This window comes from Magallana gigas, chromosome 6 (assembly GCF_963853765.1).
Source record: "Magallana gigas chromosome 6, xbMagGiga1.1, whole genome shotgun sequence".
NCBI lineage: Eukaryota > Metazoa > Mollusca > Bivalvia > Ostreida > Ostreidae > Magallana > Magallana gigas.
This window is the reverse complement of record NC_088858.1, coordinates 40668092-40686544: the sequence shown is the minus strand read 5'-3', so window position 1 is coordinate 40686544 and position 18453 is coordinate 40668092. Positions and strand designations below refer to the sequence as shown.

General features: G+C 32.0%; 2 protein-coding genes and 1 long non-coding RNA gene across 4 annotated transcripts in view; 1 reads left to right on the top strand and 2 right to left on the bottom strand.

The window, feature by feature from the left end:
- LOC117680356 (mucin-2-like) overlaps nucleotides 1-18453 on the bottom strand; it is a 100190-nt gene that overhangs the window by 73712 nt on the left and 8025 nt on the right. The window lies entirely within an intron of this gene.
- LOC117689034 (uncharacterized) lies at nucleotides 2621-5739 on the top strand. Its single transcript, XR_010714604.1, has 2 exons — nucleotides 2621-2990; nucleotides 5225-5739. It is a non-coding gene; the product is annotated as an uncharacterized lncRNA (long non-coding RNA).
- Nucleotides 6168-17414, bottom strand: LOC105342406 (lachesin). Of its 2 annotated transcripts, none has more exons than XR_010714590.1 (6): nucleotides 17260-17414; nucleotides 11240-11316; nucleotides 10303-10450; nucleotides 8929-9081; nucleotides 7300-7437; nucleotides 6168-7161 (listed from the first exon to the last, which is right to left on the bottom strand). XR_010714590.1 is itself a non-coding variant. In XM_066087315.1 (6 exons), exons 1-6 carry the CDS (start codon nucleotides 17336-17338, stop codon nucleotides 6779-6781), a joined length of 1029 nt encoding a protein of 342 aa, XP_065943387.1. In that variant the 5' UTR covers nucleotides 17339-17414; the 3' UTR covers nucleotides 6168-6778. The 2 variants fall into 2 exon arrangements, 1 of the variants encoding a protein (XP_065943387.1); XM_066087315.1 differs by having other exon boundaries at nucleotides 10252-10450.

Sequence of the window (18453 nt, the reverse complement as noted above, 5' to 3'; positions counted from 1 at the left end):
CTGGTTATTTAAGTATTGAGTTTCATCATGCCTCTGTACGGTCCACTCGTCAATTTTTTGGAAATGTTGAAATGTACATACCTTAAGTTTTACAGATCATGAGGCAGTCAAGGTTGGTTGTGCTGACAAACCGTCTTGGTAGTACATTAAAGAAAGGCCAAATTTCTAATTGCAAATAGATAACTTTTGAAAAGGATTCATTTGATTATCCTGTTATATGCTCATCCACACATTAAAGTGTAAAGAACAAAAGAGTCCACAAATTTAAAAAGTTCTTTAATATTCCACAACAAAGCTTTTTTTAGATACTGTTGAGCAGTTAAGGTGGAAAAGCGCTGCCAAACTGTTTCAAACCTACAATGCATATCACATATAAAAAATCTCTCTACATAATTATAAAACGTTTCACTGATCCCAACCCCCCTCCCAACCAAGAAAAAGACCTAATTGACTTATAAGTACACCGCTCGTTGCATTGTGTATCATAAAAAACCGAACAGTTTAATATATCAACATCTTTTACTATGCATGTTTAAATCAATTAGCCCAAGTGTCAATCAATATGGAAGGTAATGGTTTAAAATTCAAAGCGTTAAAGATACGTGAAAGTAAAGATGAACACGTAGATGCTCCTAATTGGAGTAATTGTAATATAATATAGATAACTTCCTTCAGATATCAGGGTGGATAACGCTAGCCAGCGATTTAATAACTTTTAATTAGTTCAATGTTTTTCTTACCCCCCCCCCCCCTCCCTCCCCCACAAAAGATTTAACAGTAATTTTTTTTAATTATACTTTCATGTTAAATACTGACATCTGATTGGTTTAGACGCAATTGATAATCCGTTCTATTACCCTCAGCGTTAGCAACACACTTGGCAACGGGTAACACAACGAATTGCTACATGCGCGTTTGCCATAGAATTCACGTCATTCCAATATAAAAGCAGTAAAGTTTTCTTTAAAATTAAGACATTCAGTATAATAAAATAAATAGTGCCTGTTTGGGAGGGTAAGAGTTGAAATTGACACCGCTCAAATTTAATTTTTTGACTATTTAAGGTTAAGAAATGTAAAATACAAAGATATACAAAGTTTAAAATGTACTTCTTGTAAACACTTGCATTTGCTATGGAAATTATTCTAATCATAAACTTCTTCCCAATTCGCATTCAAATCAATTCCTGTCACTGTGACAATGACCGGCGATGGTACAATTAACAAACAAACAGTTATGTTAAATAATATAAAACACTGTTCTGGATAATTATGCTAGTGCCAAGGTATGTATGTATGCTTTTGCACCCACTTAAGATGCAGTTTTGGAAAAATCCATATACTAGTATACCAGGTGATGGGCCATTGCCTAGAAAGTGTATAACCACTTTTGTTTTTAGTGTGTTTTACCTGACAGGTGAGATATTTGCATTTAAAAATCATTATCCCATAGGAAAATGATAATTCCTATAGGAGAATTGATTCTCCTACAGGAAATATTGACAATCCGATAGGATTTTTTAAAAGTCTTATCGGAATTATATCACCTATAGGAGAATGGTATTTCCTGTAGGAATTTGATTCAGACATGTAATTTTCCTATAGGATATTAAGTTTTTTCTATCGGATTTTATCAAATCCTATTAGAATTGAAATTCCGATAGGAAGTTCTTGTATTCCGGTAGGGAATTTCAAATTACCTGTTGGATATTTTTTTACTATGGGAAAAATTACTTTTCTATAGGAGTTTATTTTTGAAAGGTAAATGATAACAAAGTTGGTTGTTATCTCTTTAAGCAATGATCTATCATATGGCATATTTGAATTTTTCGATATATGCAGCTTAGACGGGTGCAAAAATGCCACCTTGGCACTAGCATAGTTATCCGGCACAGTGTTATAAGTAAACTTTAGATAATTTTAGCAGGTAAAATAAAAATACAGCTGGTGCATTATCATGCCAGTTTATTAGGCATAGCTATAAAAAAAACTGTCAGTGTACAAAATATGCAAGTACAAAACATTAATTTTTGTTTTGTTTCATTTTCGCGATGAAGTATTTGAAATTCTTTGTGTTTGTGTGCCTTTTATTTAAAATTACAAGTACAGAAAACGAGAAACGAATTTTGCTGAATGACCCAGACCTGATGAATGATCAAATCAAGGTACAGCACATGCTAGCGCAATTATGTTATCAAAGTATATTTGTTGAACTCTTGTTGATTTGTAAGAAATAAATTGTACTTATTTGAAGCAAAGATGTATGGTCAAAGGGCGAGTCGTATTATGGGGGATTTGTTTAACATTTCATTGCACGCACAAGCTGACTTTTCAACATATCATCCGATCAAGTATTGTTATATATCATATATTTTCAACAAACCTCAAGATTTCCGCAAACAACCAAACATTTTAATAATTTGCCTTCCTGTTAAATACATCAAACAAACCTTTAGTTAAACAATTAAATTTGATACTAGTAACTAATAATATTTGATGGGCCGTATGTGAGTTTTTTTGTTAATTTCTATTCTTTGCAAATACATATTTTCATCACAAAGTTTCTTGTTTCTTGACTTTTAAATGACACAAAGCAAAACTAGTATGAAGCATATGTGTCAACAGGTTATGAATCATTACCCATTGTAATTCAATTTTGCTGCTGTTACAGCCTATTGCTCTAGATGTGGCTTCATTATGATATCAGAAGAAAAATATTAATTATTATCCTTTCTTTATAGACCAATTAGCTGAATCCCTTGCATATAATTTTTCCGATAATTTATTATTTAACACTTCCATCACATAAATTTGTTTCGTTGACTCAACAAGAATTAAGATTCTACAGTTATAATTTTATAGTAACATTGCTACATGTATATATGTTTTTGAAATGCTATAATTGATTAAGTATTTCCAAAGGTGCCACATACATTCGATGGGGAAGAAAAACATGTCCTGTTGCGAATGGCACGTCTTTAATTTACAGCGGTAAGTGTTATTATGTCTTCTAGAACAACGTACATTGAAGTCACTTTATCTACATACCGGTGTTGCAAAATTTATGTAAATAATCTATATATAGATATTTTAAAACATTATCAGAGATAAATCCTTTGATGTGTATAAGGATAATAACAGATTTCATTTAGTACAAGGATGAATCCAGATGTTGAGCTGGATTTATGGTATGGCACTATAATGTAAATCTTTTCAACTGGTTTGTCTCACTGGGTGAGCCATCGATGTACGTGCAATCAGGAGAGATATTCTATTATTATACATGTACTTTCATGTTAAATACTGAAATCTGATTGGTTTAGACGCAGTTGGTAATTCGTTCTATTACCCTCAGCGTTAGCAACACACTTGGCAATGGGTAACATAACGAATTATTACATGCGCGTAAACTATGCGCGTACGGTTCGCCGTAGATTTCCCTTCATTTCTATATAAAAGCAGTACAATTTTCTTTAAAATTAAGACATTCAGTATAAAAAAAATAAATAGTGCCTATTTGGGAGGGTAACTGTTGAAATTGACACCCCTCGAAAACCATTGTCAACATCCGCTTCGCGTCGGTTGACAATGGTTGTCTCGGGTGTTAATTTCAACAGTTACCCTCCCAAACAGGCACTATTTATATAGTATCTTATCTTTGAAAACAGACAATTGCTGATTTTTAAAATTTTTTTTTTTTTAAATTTTGAGATAAATTACTTTCAAATCGACAAAAACCGAATCAATCTTTATCAATTAAATCATGACTCGTCGTATGCCCATTTCTTGAATTAATAGTGACCAATTGCTTTCAATTGTATAATAAGTGGTGATAAATTATGAAAAATAAGATTGGTGGTAGCATTTTCCTATCGCGTTTCGTCTGAACGCAAGAGCGTTTGCAAGTGGGGGAAGGGGTGGGGGCGGTTATTAAACGGAAGTCGGAGTAAGATACCTTGTATTGTTATTATTATTATTACTTTATATATAGAACACTTAAACTTTATCACAAAAACAAGCACCTGTGAATTCGAAGCATTTTCTCTCTTTGGGTTACGTGTCCTATCACATTTCTATATTCAGTAGAATAACATATAGTTAACATTTCCGTGTGTTCCTTTAGACGTGTTATATAATGCAAGTATCTCTTGTATGGATTACTCGTTCATCAGACTCAATAGTGTTTTTCTGGGTCTACTTCCTTTGTATACTTCTTAAATATAGTGTATTATTACCTAATCAAAGGGATTTTGTTGTTTTATTATAAATTAAATATTTTCGTCTATTTTGTATGTGTATTCAGATTTGAAAGTGATCAATTGAACTGCCGGTTAATAGACTGCGATCTATTAGACCGCCGGTCATAAGACTGTGATCTATTGGATCGCCGGTCAATAGACTGCGATCTATTGGACCGGCAACGTATTTTAGAAAATTGAAATTTCTACAAGATTAAAAGATAACTTTATTATGTTCATTTTACTATTGTTCTTAAAATTTATCTTCATGGTATGAAAAACTTCTGTAATTTATAATTGTAAACACAAAATACTGAACGCGGAATTAGGTAATAAAACAATTATTTAATGCCTGAACAGTCAACAGACCCGAATTTTTTTCCCTTGGTTCAGGGAACAGCTCAGTATGATCTATTGCCCGAGGCCAACTGTTCCCTGCACCTCGGAAAAAATATTCGGGTCTATCGACTACTCAAGCATTAAATAATTGTATACTATTGTTACCTCAGTTTCTATGGTACTGAGGATTTATGCATGTATATCATGTCTTTGTAGATATGAATTTATATTTTTAAATTATACTAAAATATAGTCAATTATAAATAGTGTACATACGTGTATTTTTCAAACATTTTATGATAATAGTACTTTAATAAATTTTGTATAGCTCAAGTAACTCCCTTGCTATGAAAATGATATTTGCTTAACAAGCCATGCCGTTAATCATAAAATAAGTAAAGGTAATAAATGCATAAATTCATCTTAGTTCTTACTTGTAAATATTACACACTCTCTCAAACAACACCCTAACTATTAAATTGAAAATGTTAACAAGGTAATTTAATTAAGTTTAGGTTTTAAAATGTATAAATTGAACTTACTTCTTACCTTTGTGAGATGAAATCATCATACTGCCTGTCCACAGCTGTAATATTGATGAATTGTATATAATATTTTACCAGAGTTGAAAATTTTATTGTAATTTAGGTATTGTTGGAGGAAGATATTACACAGACACCAATGGCGGAGTCAACACGCTTTGCCTGCCTCATAACCCTGACCCTGCTCTCACAAGTCTCCCAATATTTAGCTACTCTGGTCGTATTTTCGGGGCTGAATACGAGTTCAGCTTTAAAGGTGTTGGAGTAAACGACGATGTTCCATGCGCCGTTTGTATGACAGCGCATGCAGCATATTCTATTATGATTCCTGCTAAAGCATCTTGTCCGCAGTACTGGACAAAGGAATATGATGGATGCCTAACCTCTGGGGCTCATTATCAAGGTCAAACTTCAACAGAATTCCTATGCATGGATAGCAGCCCTGAATACTTGACAGAAGGAGCACGCCAGCACGACAATGATGGTCGATTGTTCTACAGCGTAGAGGCAAAGTGCGGTTCCCTCCCCTGTCCACCTTATAAAGATACCGAGCTTCTCTCATGTGTCGTCTGTGCTTTGTAGATTGCCAAAATTTGGAATAAAAAATGGAGTTGTATATTATTCCGACCTTATATGAAAAGTAAACTCATTTATTTTCTTTCAGAAATATGTCGAATAAACCGAAACAAAGCTTATACTAGTTCTGCGTGCAGTTTATAATAGACAAAGTAATTGCAGCTTTAGTTGGACATCTATATGTTATGTTCAGTTAACCGCAAAGTATGTTGTATTCTAAATGTAGTTTACCAGGTGTTAGGTTGGTTTTCATTTTGACAACATATATAAAAAAAAACTTGCCTCTAGATCAAAAACATTTCCTGCAAATTATCGTTGAATGAAGTGTATTCAAATTTGATAATTAAAAATAATAAATATAATTTATGTTGGATTAAACACAGGCTAGGGTGTCCAGGGTTTCTGGTTTCAAATCTGAAACTTAGAGATATAAACAATATAAATGTCTCAAGGTAAGCTAAAAATAATCTACAACAAGTTGAAAATTTAATTATAATTATACAAAGCACTTAAAATAGCAAACGACACGAACAATAGATATTGTCAAATTTTCGGGACAACCAGTCCCTTCTTCAGGACAAAAAAAATAAATCACATTGGTAAAACAAAGAAAACAAAATCTAGCGCTACTACTAAAACTACTAAAGAAACTATAAAAAAAGAACAACTACATTATAAACAGTTTTAGTTCACATTCTTAAAGAAGGTGTTGACAATGCCTCCAATCGCTCTAAACAATTTTAGTTCCAAGTCGGTTGATTACTTTAAAGCGACTGGACGCATTTGACTTCATATTTCATTGAAAATGACAGTTTAAAATATGATTTTTCATTGTGTTTACCAAAAATTATCAAATAAAGCTATTGTTAAGAAGCATCATATTAAGAATTTATATCTTAAATCTTATAAACCTGTAGGTACCTCTTGACCTTAATATTTATTGTAGACTAAGAAATACACGTTTTCGGTACACGAATGACCCATTTACAGATTGTTATATTTTCTGAAAGATGATAGATTTCCCTAAAAACTCACTTCACATTAAACGTTTAAATCTATGAAATCTGCATACAGTAGTCTAGATCTATTTCTGCTTTATCTCTATGTATTTGACAAAATTCTTCTTTCCGGTGTCGACTTCACACTGGTATTTAGCAAACATGAACACACCATCCATCTGAAATCTTAATGGAAAAGCCCAAAACCTTGGTTCCGTAGGAGTTGTCTGAATATTAGAGATAGTATATACATTATTATCTCGGTCTTCAGCATTTTTTTCTGGGCCAATTTCTCCGACTGTATAGTGTCCTATTTTGACTTTATTTCGGTACCATGTAATCTTTGTCAAGGGATTCGCAAACACATCGCATACTAATTCTATTGAGTCCTTTCTGTCGGAAAGTATCGAGGTTTCAACGCTGAAACTCCCGTTGTTGATTTTCACTTTTATATTTACATCCGGAACAACTTCAAAAAAGAAATTAAAATGTTAGAAATTGAATTAAAAGATGCAATGAGTAAACATAAAATAAGCAAAAAATAAAATAAGTACAGAACTATCAGAATTTGATATGGGAGACAGTGATATACTAAATTTTAGCTTACATTTCACGTCAAGAAGGATGACTTTTGAAACTGGGTTCTTCTTTTCGTTGTAGTTGTTGGAAGCGTTGCATTGGAATTTTGTAGCACATTCCCTTGACACGTTTTTTATCCCAAGCATTCTGCCCTGAATTCCGATGTCTCAAAAAAAGAACATTGTTATTGGTTAAATAAATTTCTACTCAGTTTAGTCCATTCGGCTTAAAAATTATAGGATATTCAAAATTAAGTGGACCTTTGAAAAATTTGTATTTCTAGGGACAATATGTAATCAGAAAACTGATGGAATCATTTTTGCTTCTTTTAATATCATTTCAATGTCCTACTATTTCAAAGTTTGACCTCGGATTTATTAAACAGCATCAGCTTAAAATACATATATTTATAATTTTGAATATTAAAAATATCTCTTTCATTACATTTGTATATCATTCACCGCATTAAATGCATACTGCACAGTATGGTGTATGTATTTGAATCAGTTTTGAAAATGTACATTTGCTACTGCATTTTAGTTATTACGTATTTTTCGTGTTAAAAACGTATCACATTCAGTGTTTAATAATAAACTACTAAAATTATATTTTGGGGAGGGGGGAAGATATGTGCTGATTTTATTTTCACAATTTAAAATTTATACATTTTTTCTTGTTTGATACTCGCATAAGGTTAAAATACACCAGTAAAAAAAATTCTGTTAATGAGACTTTATCAACAAAACAGACTGTTCATCATGTTAATTTCGGAGTAATATCTATAATTCCACAGGTTTAAAAATATACGTAAGCCATGGGATTCGATTCAGAAGCAAACATAAAATGTTAGAAAAATTAAAGTTAAATGAATGATTTCCATTGAATTATAATTTACTTCATAACTACGTAAAATCAATAGCTTGTTTCAAACAAATACATAATATACTTGTAAAAAGAAACTTTTCCTTAATAATATCATTTACTTTCAAGATAAGGGGGCTGTGTGACAAAGAGAATTTATGCAACAAGTCTTAAATTAAACACACGTCATAGATAATTTTGGATGAAAAGGGTTGGGTGATCATCACTTTCTTTACAACCATTTCAAATTAAACACAAATTACAATTGGCGTCTTTGCATAAAAAATAACTCAGATTCTGTCAGTTGATGTTTTAACCAACGTCGGAAGTAGATACGTACATCTAATAACTATAATTATGCATGATTAAATCACGTAGTCTGGTTGAATATATTTGTATATGATTGTAAAAATTAATGCATAATCAATGTAAACAGATTTACAAGTACGCAGACAGATCTGTCATGATAAGATATTACTGTCATGTTGTAAATTTTGAATTTACTGGGTGGGTGTAAATACAAAATTTACAACATGACAACTTAGTTTTCATCAGTTGTCATGTTGTAAATCTTGTATTTACACCAACCCAGAAAGTTCAAACTTTACAACATGAATTAACTACAAATATAAAAATCAGATAAGAAATAAACATAAATATCCTTGTTATCAGTATTTATCACGGTAAATTATGTTTCAAATATGTAATTTATTGTACAATTTAATGCATTAATTTTTTCTATCCTGGCATCTACTTGGGTTTAATTGTACATCCAAAGATATACGTATACATGTACCTCTCAAAGCCTCAGTTTGTTGATTTGTGGTTTCCAACACGTACCACGTGACTTTGGGCTCTGGAACCCCTGTTGCATTGCACCACAGACGAACCTCGTTGTACTCCCAAACGCTCACTCTGGGTTCACTGGAAACAGGGATTGCTGCTTCTTCTGAAAATTCACAAGGTTTTGCTATGAATTTCTTAATAATAAATTGTTTAACAAGCAGATAGAATATAAGATATGCAAATGTTAAAGCATTGTTTTGTGTATGTTCAGTATGCAAAGCGTTTGATTTCTTATTATTGAAATCACAACATGAATTCATTCCGTATGTAGGTATTCAAGTTGTTCTAAAATTGAAGCATTTTATAACTTTCACTACAACATAGTAAACGTTTTGTTATATGAAGAGTGGGTGTGGGGAAAAGGAGAGGAAAGGGTGTGGTTTTCTTGACAAACCTAAATTGTTTACTGTTAGCACATTGGAATTAAAGGTAAATTATATAAATATGAGAAAAACAAGGGGCAGGTTCCATAACTCTACCAAGCAGTTAAACTCAGTTCTACTAGAATGATTATTGTTTAAACGATTTACAACAATTGTGTATTTATTTTTACAAACTAAGCAATATGTTACAGCACTATTTTCATTAATTTCGATGACGTATAAAACTTTCAACACTGTTTCTTCGATTGATTAAATGTCAAATGATAATTTTGTTTAAATTAAGTTTAAGGTTTAATTTTATTATGATAGAAAAAGTTAGAGTATATTCAATTTTTTGGGCAACAAGTACATACATGTATTTTTAACAAATACAAATATTTTTAGCCCGAATTGATGAAATTTAAAATGTTATTAATCTTTATTTTATTGAAGAAAGAGATCAATTTACATCGTAGGTAAAAAAAAAATGGCTATGAAAGCAAGATATTTCTTTTTTAAATCATGATGCATTTGAAAGGTTAAACTGTTTCTTATACATGTTAAATGTAAAGTCATGTTTTGTTGTTATTATTATAAAGGAGACCAAACTAATAACATTTCAACGTATCAAAAAAGTGTGTTGTACAGCATCCTCTTATTTAATCGTTTGTATTCTTTGTTAAACATGCTCTCAGTTGGTTTTGTTTACTATTGGCATTCTTTAAAACTTTTCATTTTCATGAATTTAAATTTCTTAGTTGAAACCTCCCTATTCTATCACATGAATTGAATGTTTGTATAAATTTATACTTGATGTATGATTAAAACTTATAACGTTAATAAAATCAAATTTGAAACACGAGAAAAGACCGAGTACATTGTTTTAATTCCAAGTGAGTAAAACATCTTACCTTTGAGTGTCAGCAAATAGTCACTTATAACCGAACCGTTTAACAGCTTACATTTGTAACGTCCCTCATCTGTCTTCTTCAAAGAATTTATCATCAAATGACTGTCCATTGTATACCGATTCTTAAAAGAATATCTATCATCTTTATTGAAAAATGCTGTGCTATTTGCAATCGGCTTTAGGTCCTTCCACCATAGGATCTGAAATATGTTGATGAACAAAACGATAAAAAAGTAAAAACTGAACAAAGTACATTATTTTCTTGTCATTTTTGTTTCAAAAAATCTAAATATGTTTCCATGGATTAGATACGATTGCAGTATGCCGAATATAGCTATGTTGATTAATTATATACCCATAACCTTAAAGATTTTTTTTTGATAATCATAATAGAAATGTTTGAAAAATATGCCTTCGAAAGTGATATCGACATTTAGCAGTCTGACTGAGGCAACAGAATATGCATTTTATTATCTTTTTTTTTTACATAATCATAATCATTTGATCAATTATCCTAAAAAAGTGAGTAAAAGTACTTAAACTATTATTTAAGGAATAAATTCAAAATTTATTTGTTTTATACGATATAAAACGGTTTGGGCAGTTTTCGCTTTATAAACCACAAATATTGAATTCATTGCTTATAATTAAATTGTTTACTCTTCATTGCAGATAAAAACGGTAATTTGACCTTTAAAATGTCGTAAAATTGATCAACATTCAAACGTACATGTAACGTCAGGCGTATTGATATGTATTTGACGTTAGTCTTACTGATGTAAGCAACATTTTTTATACAATATAAAATAATTTTTAGCCAGTCAGAAAGCGCGTTACAACCAGAATTAAATTATTGTTAAATAAAACATTACACAGAAAAAACAAACTTGACTAATTTTTAAATATATAAAAATTGCCATGGTACTTACACTCTAGCTCATCCTGCATGAGAAAGAATACTTTTTAAGATTTTACTTTAAGAAACTTACATCGAAACCTGTGGGTCGTTCACATTCCAGGGGATATGCCAAGTTCGATCCGGATTTTCCAATAACTGATATAGGATCTACAAAATTTTACAATTCAAGTTGATATGATATGTCATAAATTATTACAATAAATTAAAAAAAATTACAACATTAATTTAAATGTAACACTGTATTTAAAATGATCTTCAATGTAACCAGTGCATACCGTTAAAGAAAGACAAGGAAGTTGAACTGCAGATCGATTATGCATATTTATATGACAATATGCATGTCCATCATCTATACTACTATATTAAAATAATAGACTCGATTTTGGTCTTTAATACCGATAAATCAGAAGAGCACTGTCTTTTCTTTTTTTTATATTTTTAAACATCATTGGTACTTGAAGATAACCAGTTCGTTTTTATTTTTCTCAATAAAGCTTCACTAATTAATAATCAACGAAAATGCCTTAGAAAATTCCGGAAATCTTCCGGATTTTTTGGATTTTACAATCTTGCACATGTGCATTAAATTCACGCTAAATCATGGAAGGCTCTTTAGTTAATGTTTCCACAATATCACATTTGGATAAACTCAGAAACGATAATACAAATACGTGTAAATTTTCATTAGAAATTTGCATATATATTCTGCTCATCAAAGAAAAAACGGTAGATAACTCTAACACAGTGCATTAACTAGGAAAAATCCCGGGAGTTCCGAATGTCATCATGGTGTGTAAATTTGTAGCGATTAATTAAAAAAAGTTGGTGAAAAAGGGATTAATTCTTTAATATCATGAATTAAATTTTTAGATGAAAGGTATTTACAGCCCCAAAATGGTTTGTTATGAACTGTTATTTTCGATGCAACTTCATTAATTTTTTCCAAAATCGTTTCAGAGCGATTCTGCAATTTTCTGCTACATTACGGGTATAAGGGAGGCATTATAACTGTGGTGAAGGCCTGTCCCGAGACACAATTAGATTGTTCTAACTAAGAAGAGTGTAGTGAAATTTAAAGCATTATTGTAGGCTTAAAGCATGTCAACAATACGTCGTGTCGATGTATCTATTTTGTAAATGTCCGATATCATATGCAATGTCAACCCGTGCACGCAGGGGTCAAAGTCTGGTTGCTAATAAAACTTCGCAGCTTCACTCCGCTCATCATTTGGTTGTAGGTTTCAGAAAACCGCTCTATGTTTTGGCGATATATTGATCAGGATATTTGGGATTGATTATTGTTGATCATCAAGTGAAACTTCCGTGACAGTTATAAGAATACTTAAAGCTGTGACATATCAAGCAACGCAAAGTAAACAAAAATCCACAATTCAAAATGTAATAAAAATAATCTCAGTTTTAGTTTACATAACCAAAAATTGTGAACTCCGTATTCTACTTATAACTCGGCAACTGGCAGTCAAACTTTGGTTGACTATAAGAATTGCCCTATTGAAGCACTGTAAACATTAAAAACAGAAAATTATTGAACAATATCGTATACCTTTAATACGAAAGCCGAGAAGGATCATTCGAGATTCGAGATTCAAAATACGAGATTCGAAATACGAGATTCGAGATTCGAAATTCGAGATTCAATATCTGAATTAACCAATCAAATCATGGATCTGAAACCTGTATCCTAGCAACATCAAACTGTTCTAAATAAAGATCATTCGTACAGTCATGCTCTTTCCTACAAATAAATGTCTTAATAGCTCTTAATAAATGCTATGTTCACTTCTCCCTACCTAACTAAATAATTATGTGTATTTACTTTTACACAGAATATCTAAGTAGACTAATAATAATGCAGTGTGCTTCGCGGATCTAAGTGATTTTGTTTTCCCTGGTGCATTTCCACCTGATGCGTTTGAACCCTGGGGGTATTTCACCACCAGTAATAGTTTAAAACCCGGGTTTATTCACCCCTTTTGTGTAAAAATGCGGTTATGGTAGAGAACTTCATAAGCGTAGCTAATTTTTTCTGTAGGGAGTCCTAGGCCAATTTTAAATAATTTTACTATGTAAATGTAATAAGCTCTAATTTTCCCGAGGTTCCCCTGACCCCCTCCTTTCTAGATCCCCGCATGAAGATTAGTACATGTATCTAAATAATCTAAATATAAATAATCTGTCCTGTTTCACTAATAAATATAAGCATTACTTATCGTTTTTATGATACATTAGTACTATGATTATAAACAAATCATTGAGATATTATCACATCATACGGAATTATTAATAAATACAATTTTTTTTCCTTTTCCTCAGTAAACAACTTATTATGAGTCTTACTTTTGGAATTGTTTTCAATATAGAAGGATACCTACTCTCTACAATTAAATGTAGGGATGATGGGTGCCAATTTGTTCACATTGCCGATCGCGATTTCTTGTGCAGAGAACAGTAAAACTTTTTAAAAATTTGATTGTGCATGAATATTTCAAAATTAATTGTTGTACATGTATTTTGTTATAATTCATTCATTGATATATCAACAAGAAAGAATAAAAGCATATGTTTCACAGCCAAGTTAAGTTTCTCTTTAGTTTCCTACCCCCCCCCCCCCCCCGCACCAAAATTGACAATAATTACATATAAGTCATACAAATGTTTACTTTTTTTTGTAAGTAAATCTCTAAAGATGTAAATAAGCACTGCAAACAAAGATGTGTGTATTTAATATACTACTACATTACACTTAGCCAGATAAAATGTAATCAGGATGAGGCTACAAGGGGTGAGTGGTGCAAATTTAGCAATTTATCTCCATACACACAGAACACCAAATAAAGAAACTGTGAGTGGTGTGTGGAATGCATAAAAGATGGCGGCAAATTATCTCAAATAATCAGTGCAAAAACCAACAAATAGACTGTTATTTGTTACATATCCTGCAAAAACATTGATAAAAAATGTTATCGTCCCATAACATAGCCGATTAAGTTAATGTGTACACATGGTCAACGTACATGTAATTCTAATATACAAGAAGGCTGACGTATCAGGCGGGGATCCAGAAAATTAAATTTCAAAAATGATCGGTTGAATTACATTAAATGCTTTGAAAATTGTTTTAAACGATCGCACGGGTCAAAATGCATGATAGAAGCTATGTACAGTGTAATTGGAAACTTTCATTTTATATCAATATGTAGTATTACCTATTATATAATAAATGAGAGTATAGCACAACTGCCACAAGCAATACATGTCCTTTACCGGCACCACCTCCCTCTCCATAAAAAAATGAAACAATTGTCGTTTTATTTGCTAAAATGTGTGTGGTTCAAGATTTTTCTAAAGGACATACCCGATTAGAATTGAAAAAGAGTCGTACGTTTAAAACTAATTTTGTCGAATTTTTTAGATTCATTTGGTTATATTTTGGTCCATTTGGGTGAATAGATGCACCAGCGCAGCTCTTATTTATATATAATCAGGCCATAAATTCAAAATATTTTCAAAAATTAATAGCTGTAAATCCAGTGGATGAAAAAAAGGAAAGCAACTCGAACTCGATGAGTGCTAATACCTGTGTTGAATGAATGGTACAGTAGGATAAGCGCAAAAAAGTCCCGTCTACTCTTTCCTACCCTATATTTATTGGAATATTAGATCCGATTATAAGAGTCAAATTTAAAATCAAGTACGGATATGTACCTGTTTATCAAAAGTAAAACTACTCATCATTTATCTACAGTGCATCGTTATGGAGCTACACAGAAAGTTTTATATTAATTTGCCGAGCCAAATAAAAAAAAACCTGGAAAACGAAGAGAAAACAAAGTGGGGACAGAATAACTGGCAAACTAATTAGGACTATATAGCCCCCCCCCCCCCCTCTTGAAATGTATATACTGAAAACTGATTATTGGAGTACAACATCCGCACACAATTTAAAGAAAATTTCGCTATCATTTCGCTAGCTAATGTAAGACATCACAAATACCCCAAACCCCCTCACGGAAAAGGAAATGCTAGGTGATGAGAGAGAGAGAGAGAGAGAGAGAGAGAGAGAGAGAGAGAGAGAGAGAGAGAGAGAGAGAGTCGATGTAAATCACAGGTGCGCTAACACCGTTAAAATTAAAGCTTGCTAGTTGGTCTGCCCTACCCTAGCTACCTCCTCTCTTTTCTCCTTTTAGAGGCTTAATTATTGTCTATATATGCTTGTAACAAATCAAATCAATTTCAAATTCTAAATCAAAACTAAACTCTCTCTCTCTCTCATATCGACAATGGCATTGCCATACCCTACAATACACTATTCTTATCTGGATTTTTGTCTTTGAGGTTGTAAATCATTATATCTTCTATGGTTTAAAACTTTATCATAACCTATATTTGACATGTCGATTATTTCATTGAGTTTCGTTTCATAGCTACAACATTTAGATTAAACAGATCTTTCTTCGCGAGCCGATTTTTACACAGTTGGGGCGAATACACTTCGGGTTAAAATTGTTCGGGGGGAAATACATACAGGGCAAACAAAACCACTTAGATTCGCAAAGCCAACAGTGTTATTTCTAATTTAATTGTTTATACTGTGTGGGGTTAATTCATCAATGTTAATTTAACCATTTTATATCCACTATATAAGAGCTATTAAGACATTTATTTGTAGGAAAGAGCATGTACGAATGATCTTTATTTAGAACAGTTTGATGTTGCTAGGATACAGGTTTATCCTATCCTATGATACATGATTTGATTGGTTAATTTAGATATTGGATCTCGAATTTCGAATCTCGAATCTCGAATTTCGAATCTCGAATCTCGTATTTCGAATCTCGAATGATCCTTCTCGGCTTTCGTACTTTAAGGAGATATTCATATAGTTTAAAAATGGCAACGACTATCCGGCGGCCCTCTTAATTTCCTGTAATGGAGTATAACTATTGCTGATCAAAGTTTTTCATGTAGAAAATTTTCCAGATGTGGAATTATAGACACTATGAGTAAATACATATATATCACCGTTTTATCACTGGGAATATTTAAAGGGACTTGGACACGATTTGACTTAATGTTTTCAAATTTTCTTTTTCCATTTCCAATGTTTATACAGATAGATATAAAAGTTTATAATGCTATGTAAAAATTTGAAACACAAATATCAAGTTATAAGCAAGATACAGAGTTCATAATTCTTTGTTTTGTAAACAAAGCTCGAATATTCTCATTTTTACATCTTCATTGTATTGGTGTAAATTTCAATCAAATGTAACTTTCTTTTGGTGACAATAGTATTATGAAGATATTGAATTAGTTTTATTTGTTTTTTACATGTCATTCTGTCTAAGAAATGGTAATTTTCTATATTACATTTTTGTAAACAACTATAAGACTCGAGCTTTGTTTACATAACTATCAATTCTTAACTCTGTATCTCACTTGTAACTTGACTTTAACATCTAATATTTTGGTCAATCATTTAAAATGCACCAATAAAGTATTTTATACATAAGAAATAAAAATAAAGTTTTTGATCTCAAATCGTGTCCAAGTCCCTTTAACTAACACTGCTTTATTGAGGCAATAAGACCCACTATCCAGTCTTCTTCATAAAGGATACGATATGCCTATTAATTAAGCACAAAAAACGACAACATTTCAAAGTTGTTTGTCGAACACCCTTTTCTGAGTTTTCGGGTAAAGATACTTTTAACCAGCTTAATTGAGTAACGTGATGCTGTCTGCATACTTAAAAATAAATCCCTTAAAAAAAATAAAAGAGTAATTGCACTTTTATAGTTTATATTTTGATTTCCCGTGAGAAAAGGGATTACTGTGGAATTGATCATCTTTGCCCGTGGGGGATCGGTGTTCGTGGCTCTTGTGGGTAACCATTGTCAACAAATGTACATCCCCAAGTGCGTCTATACAATCATTTCTTTAGATTTTATTCAAATTATCCCGAACTTGCTACCAATGAATGTATGGTCATACGAATTAGGAAAATTATGGCTACTTACGAACATTGACCGCCACGAATTAAAATGATTCCACAGTATAGTAACATACCTTTTGAATAGCTGATGTTGAAACTCGCAAATATACCCAATAAGGAATAAAACGTCATTTTAGGCATTTTAGCAAACATATGCTTTTAACAAAAGTTGAGCGAAAAAATTAGTCTCTTGTTAGTATGTAATCATGGGATCGGAAACCGACAATCTTTGTTGATTATATCACGCATTCCTTACACAAGTGTTTATGAACTGGAGACACACTTAACATACATTTAAGGACAACACAGAGAGAGAGAGAGAGAGAGAGAGAGAGAGAGAGAGAGAGAGAGAGAGAGAGAGAAGAGAGAGAGAGAGAGATAAATGACATTAGTTTGTCTACTAGTAACCATATCTTCGCAAGTCGGTTTGATTACAGAAACTACTTACTTTCTTCTTTTTTTAAATCGATAGGCCCAAAGACCATAGTCTAAATCAGTCCTAGGTATGATACATTAAAATGTACGTTAAAATGGTCGTATCTGAACAATATTTATGATATATAAAATTTTTGACTCGAGAAAGAGGGTTCATGATATAATGACTTTAGGGTGCACTTCAACATCATAATAAGAGATGTCAACGATTACCCGAGTACTCAACTATCGTTCAATTATCGACTAAAATTTTCTCAGCTGACTATGAATAAAGTTGAAAGCATCTGATTAATTCCAAACGCACCAGTGTTTTTGAGAGTAAATCATCACATTATTAAGACAGAACTTATAATGACCGGAACCCACCAAAACATGCCTCATTACATATCCAGAAATATGTGCGATCGGGAACTTCAAGTAAATCGTTAGTGTTTGTCGGAGATCCTATTGTTTTGAGGACAACAATGGAAACAAACAATCGATCCCTATTCTCAATATTCTTCGTCCATAGTTAACTATCAGTTTCAGGCACAGTTGCTTCTGATACACTATTATGTTTTAAGCGACTAATCTTCTGGTGTCTAGGGCCTCTTCTGGTTTTTGAATTGATCAAACGCATAATGCCGGAATTTGAGAAGATAGCCTGTCCCTGGTTTGATATTTTTTTGATATTACATATTATTAACGATTACTCTTGTACAAAAACTAATTTTCATGTAAAAAAATTTCAATTTTTTTTTTATAACGTTAAGAGTAACAAGTACGGGTGAATACAAGACGCATTTGGATGGCCAAAGGGACGTATACAGTTTATTAAAATGTCAAGTATGCAG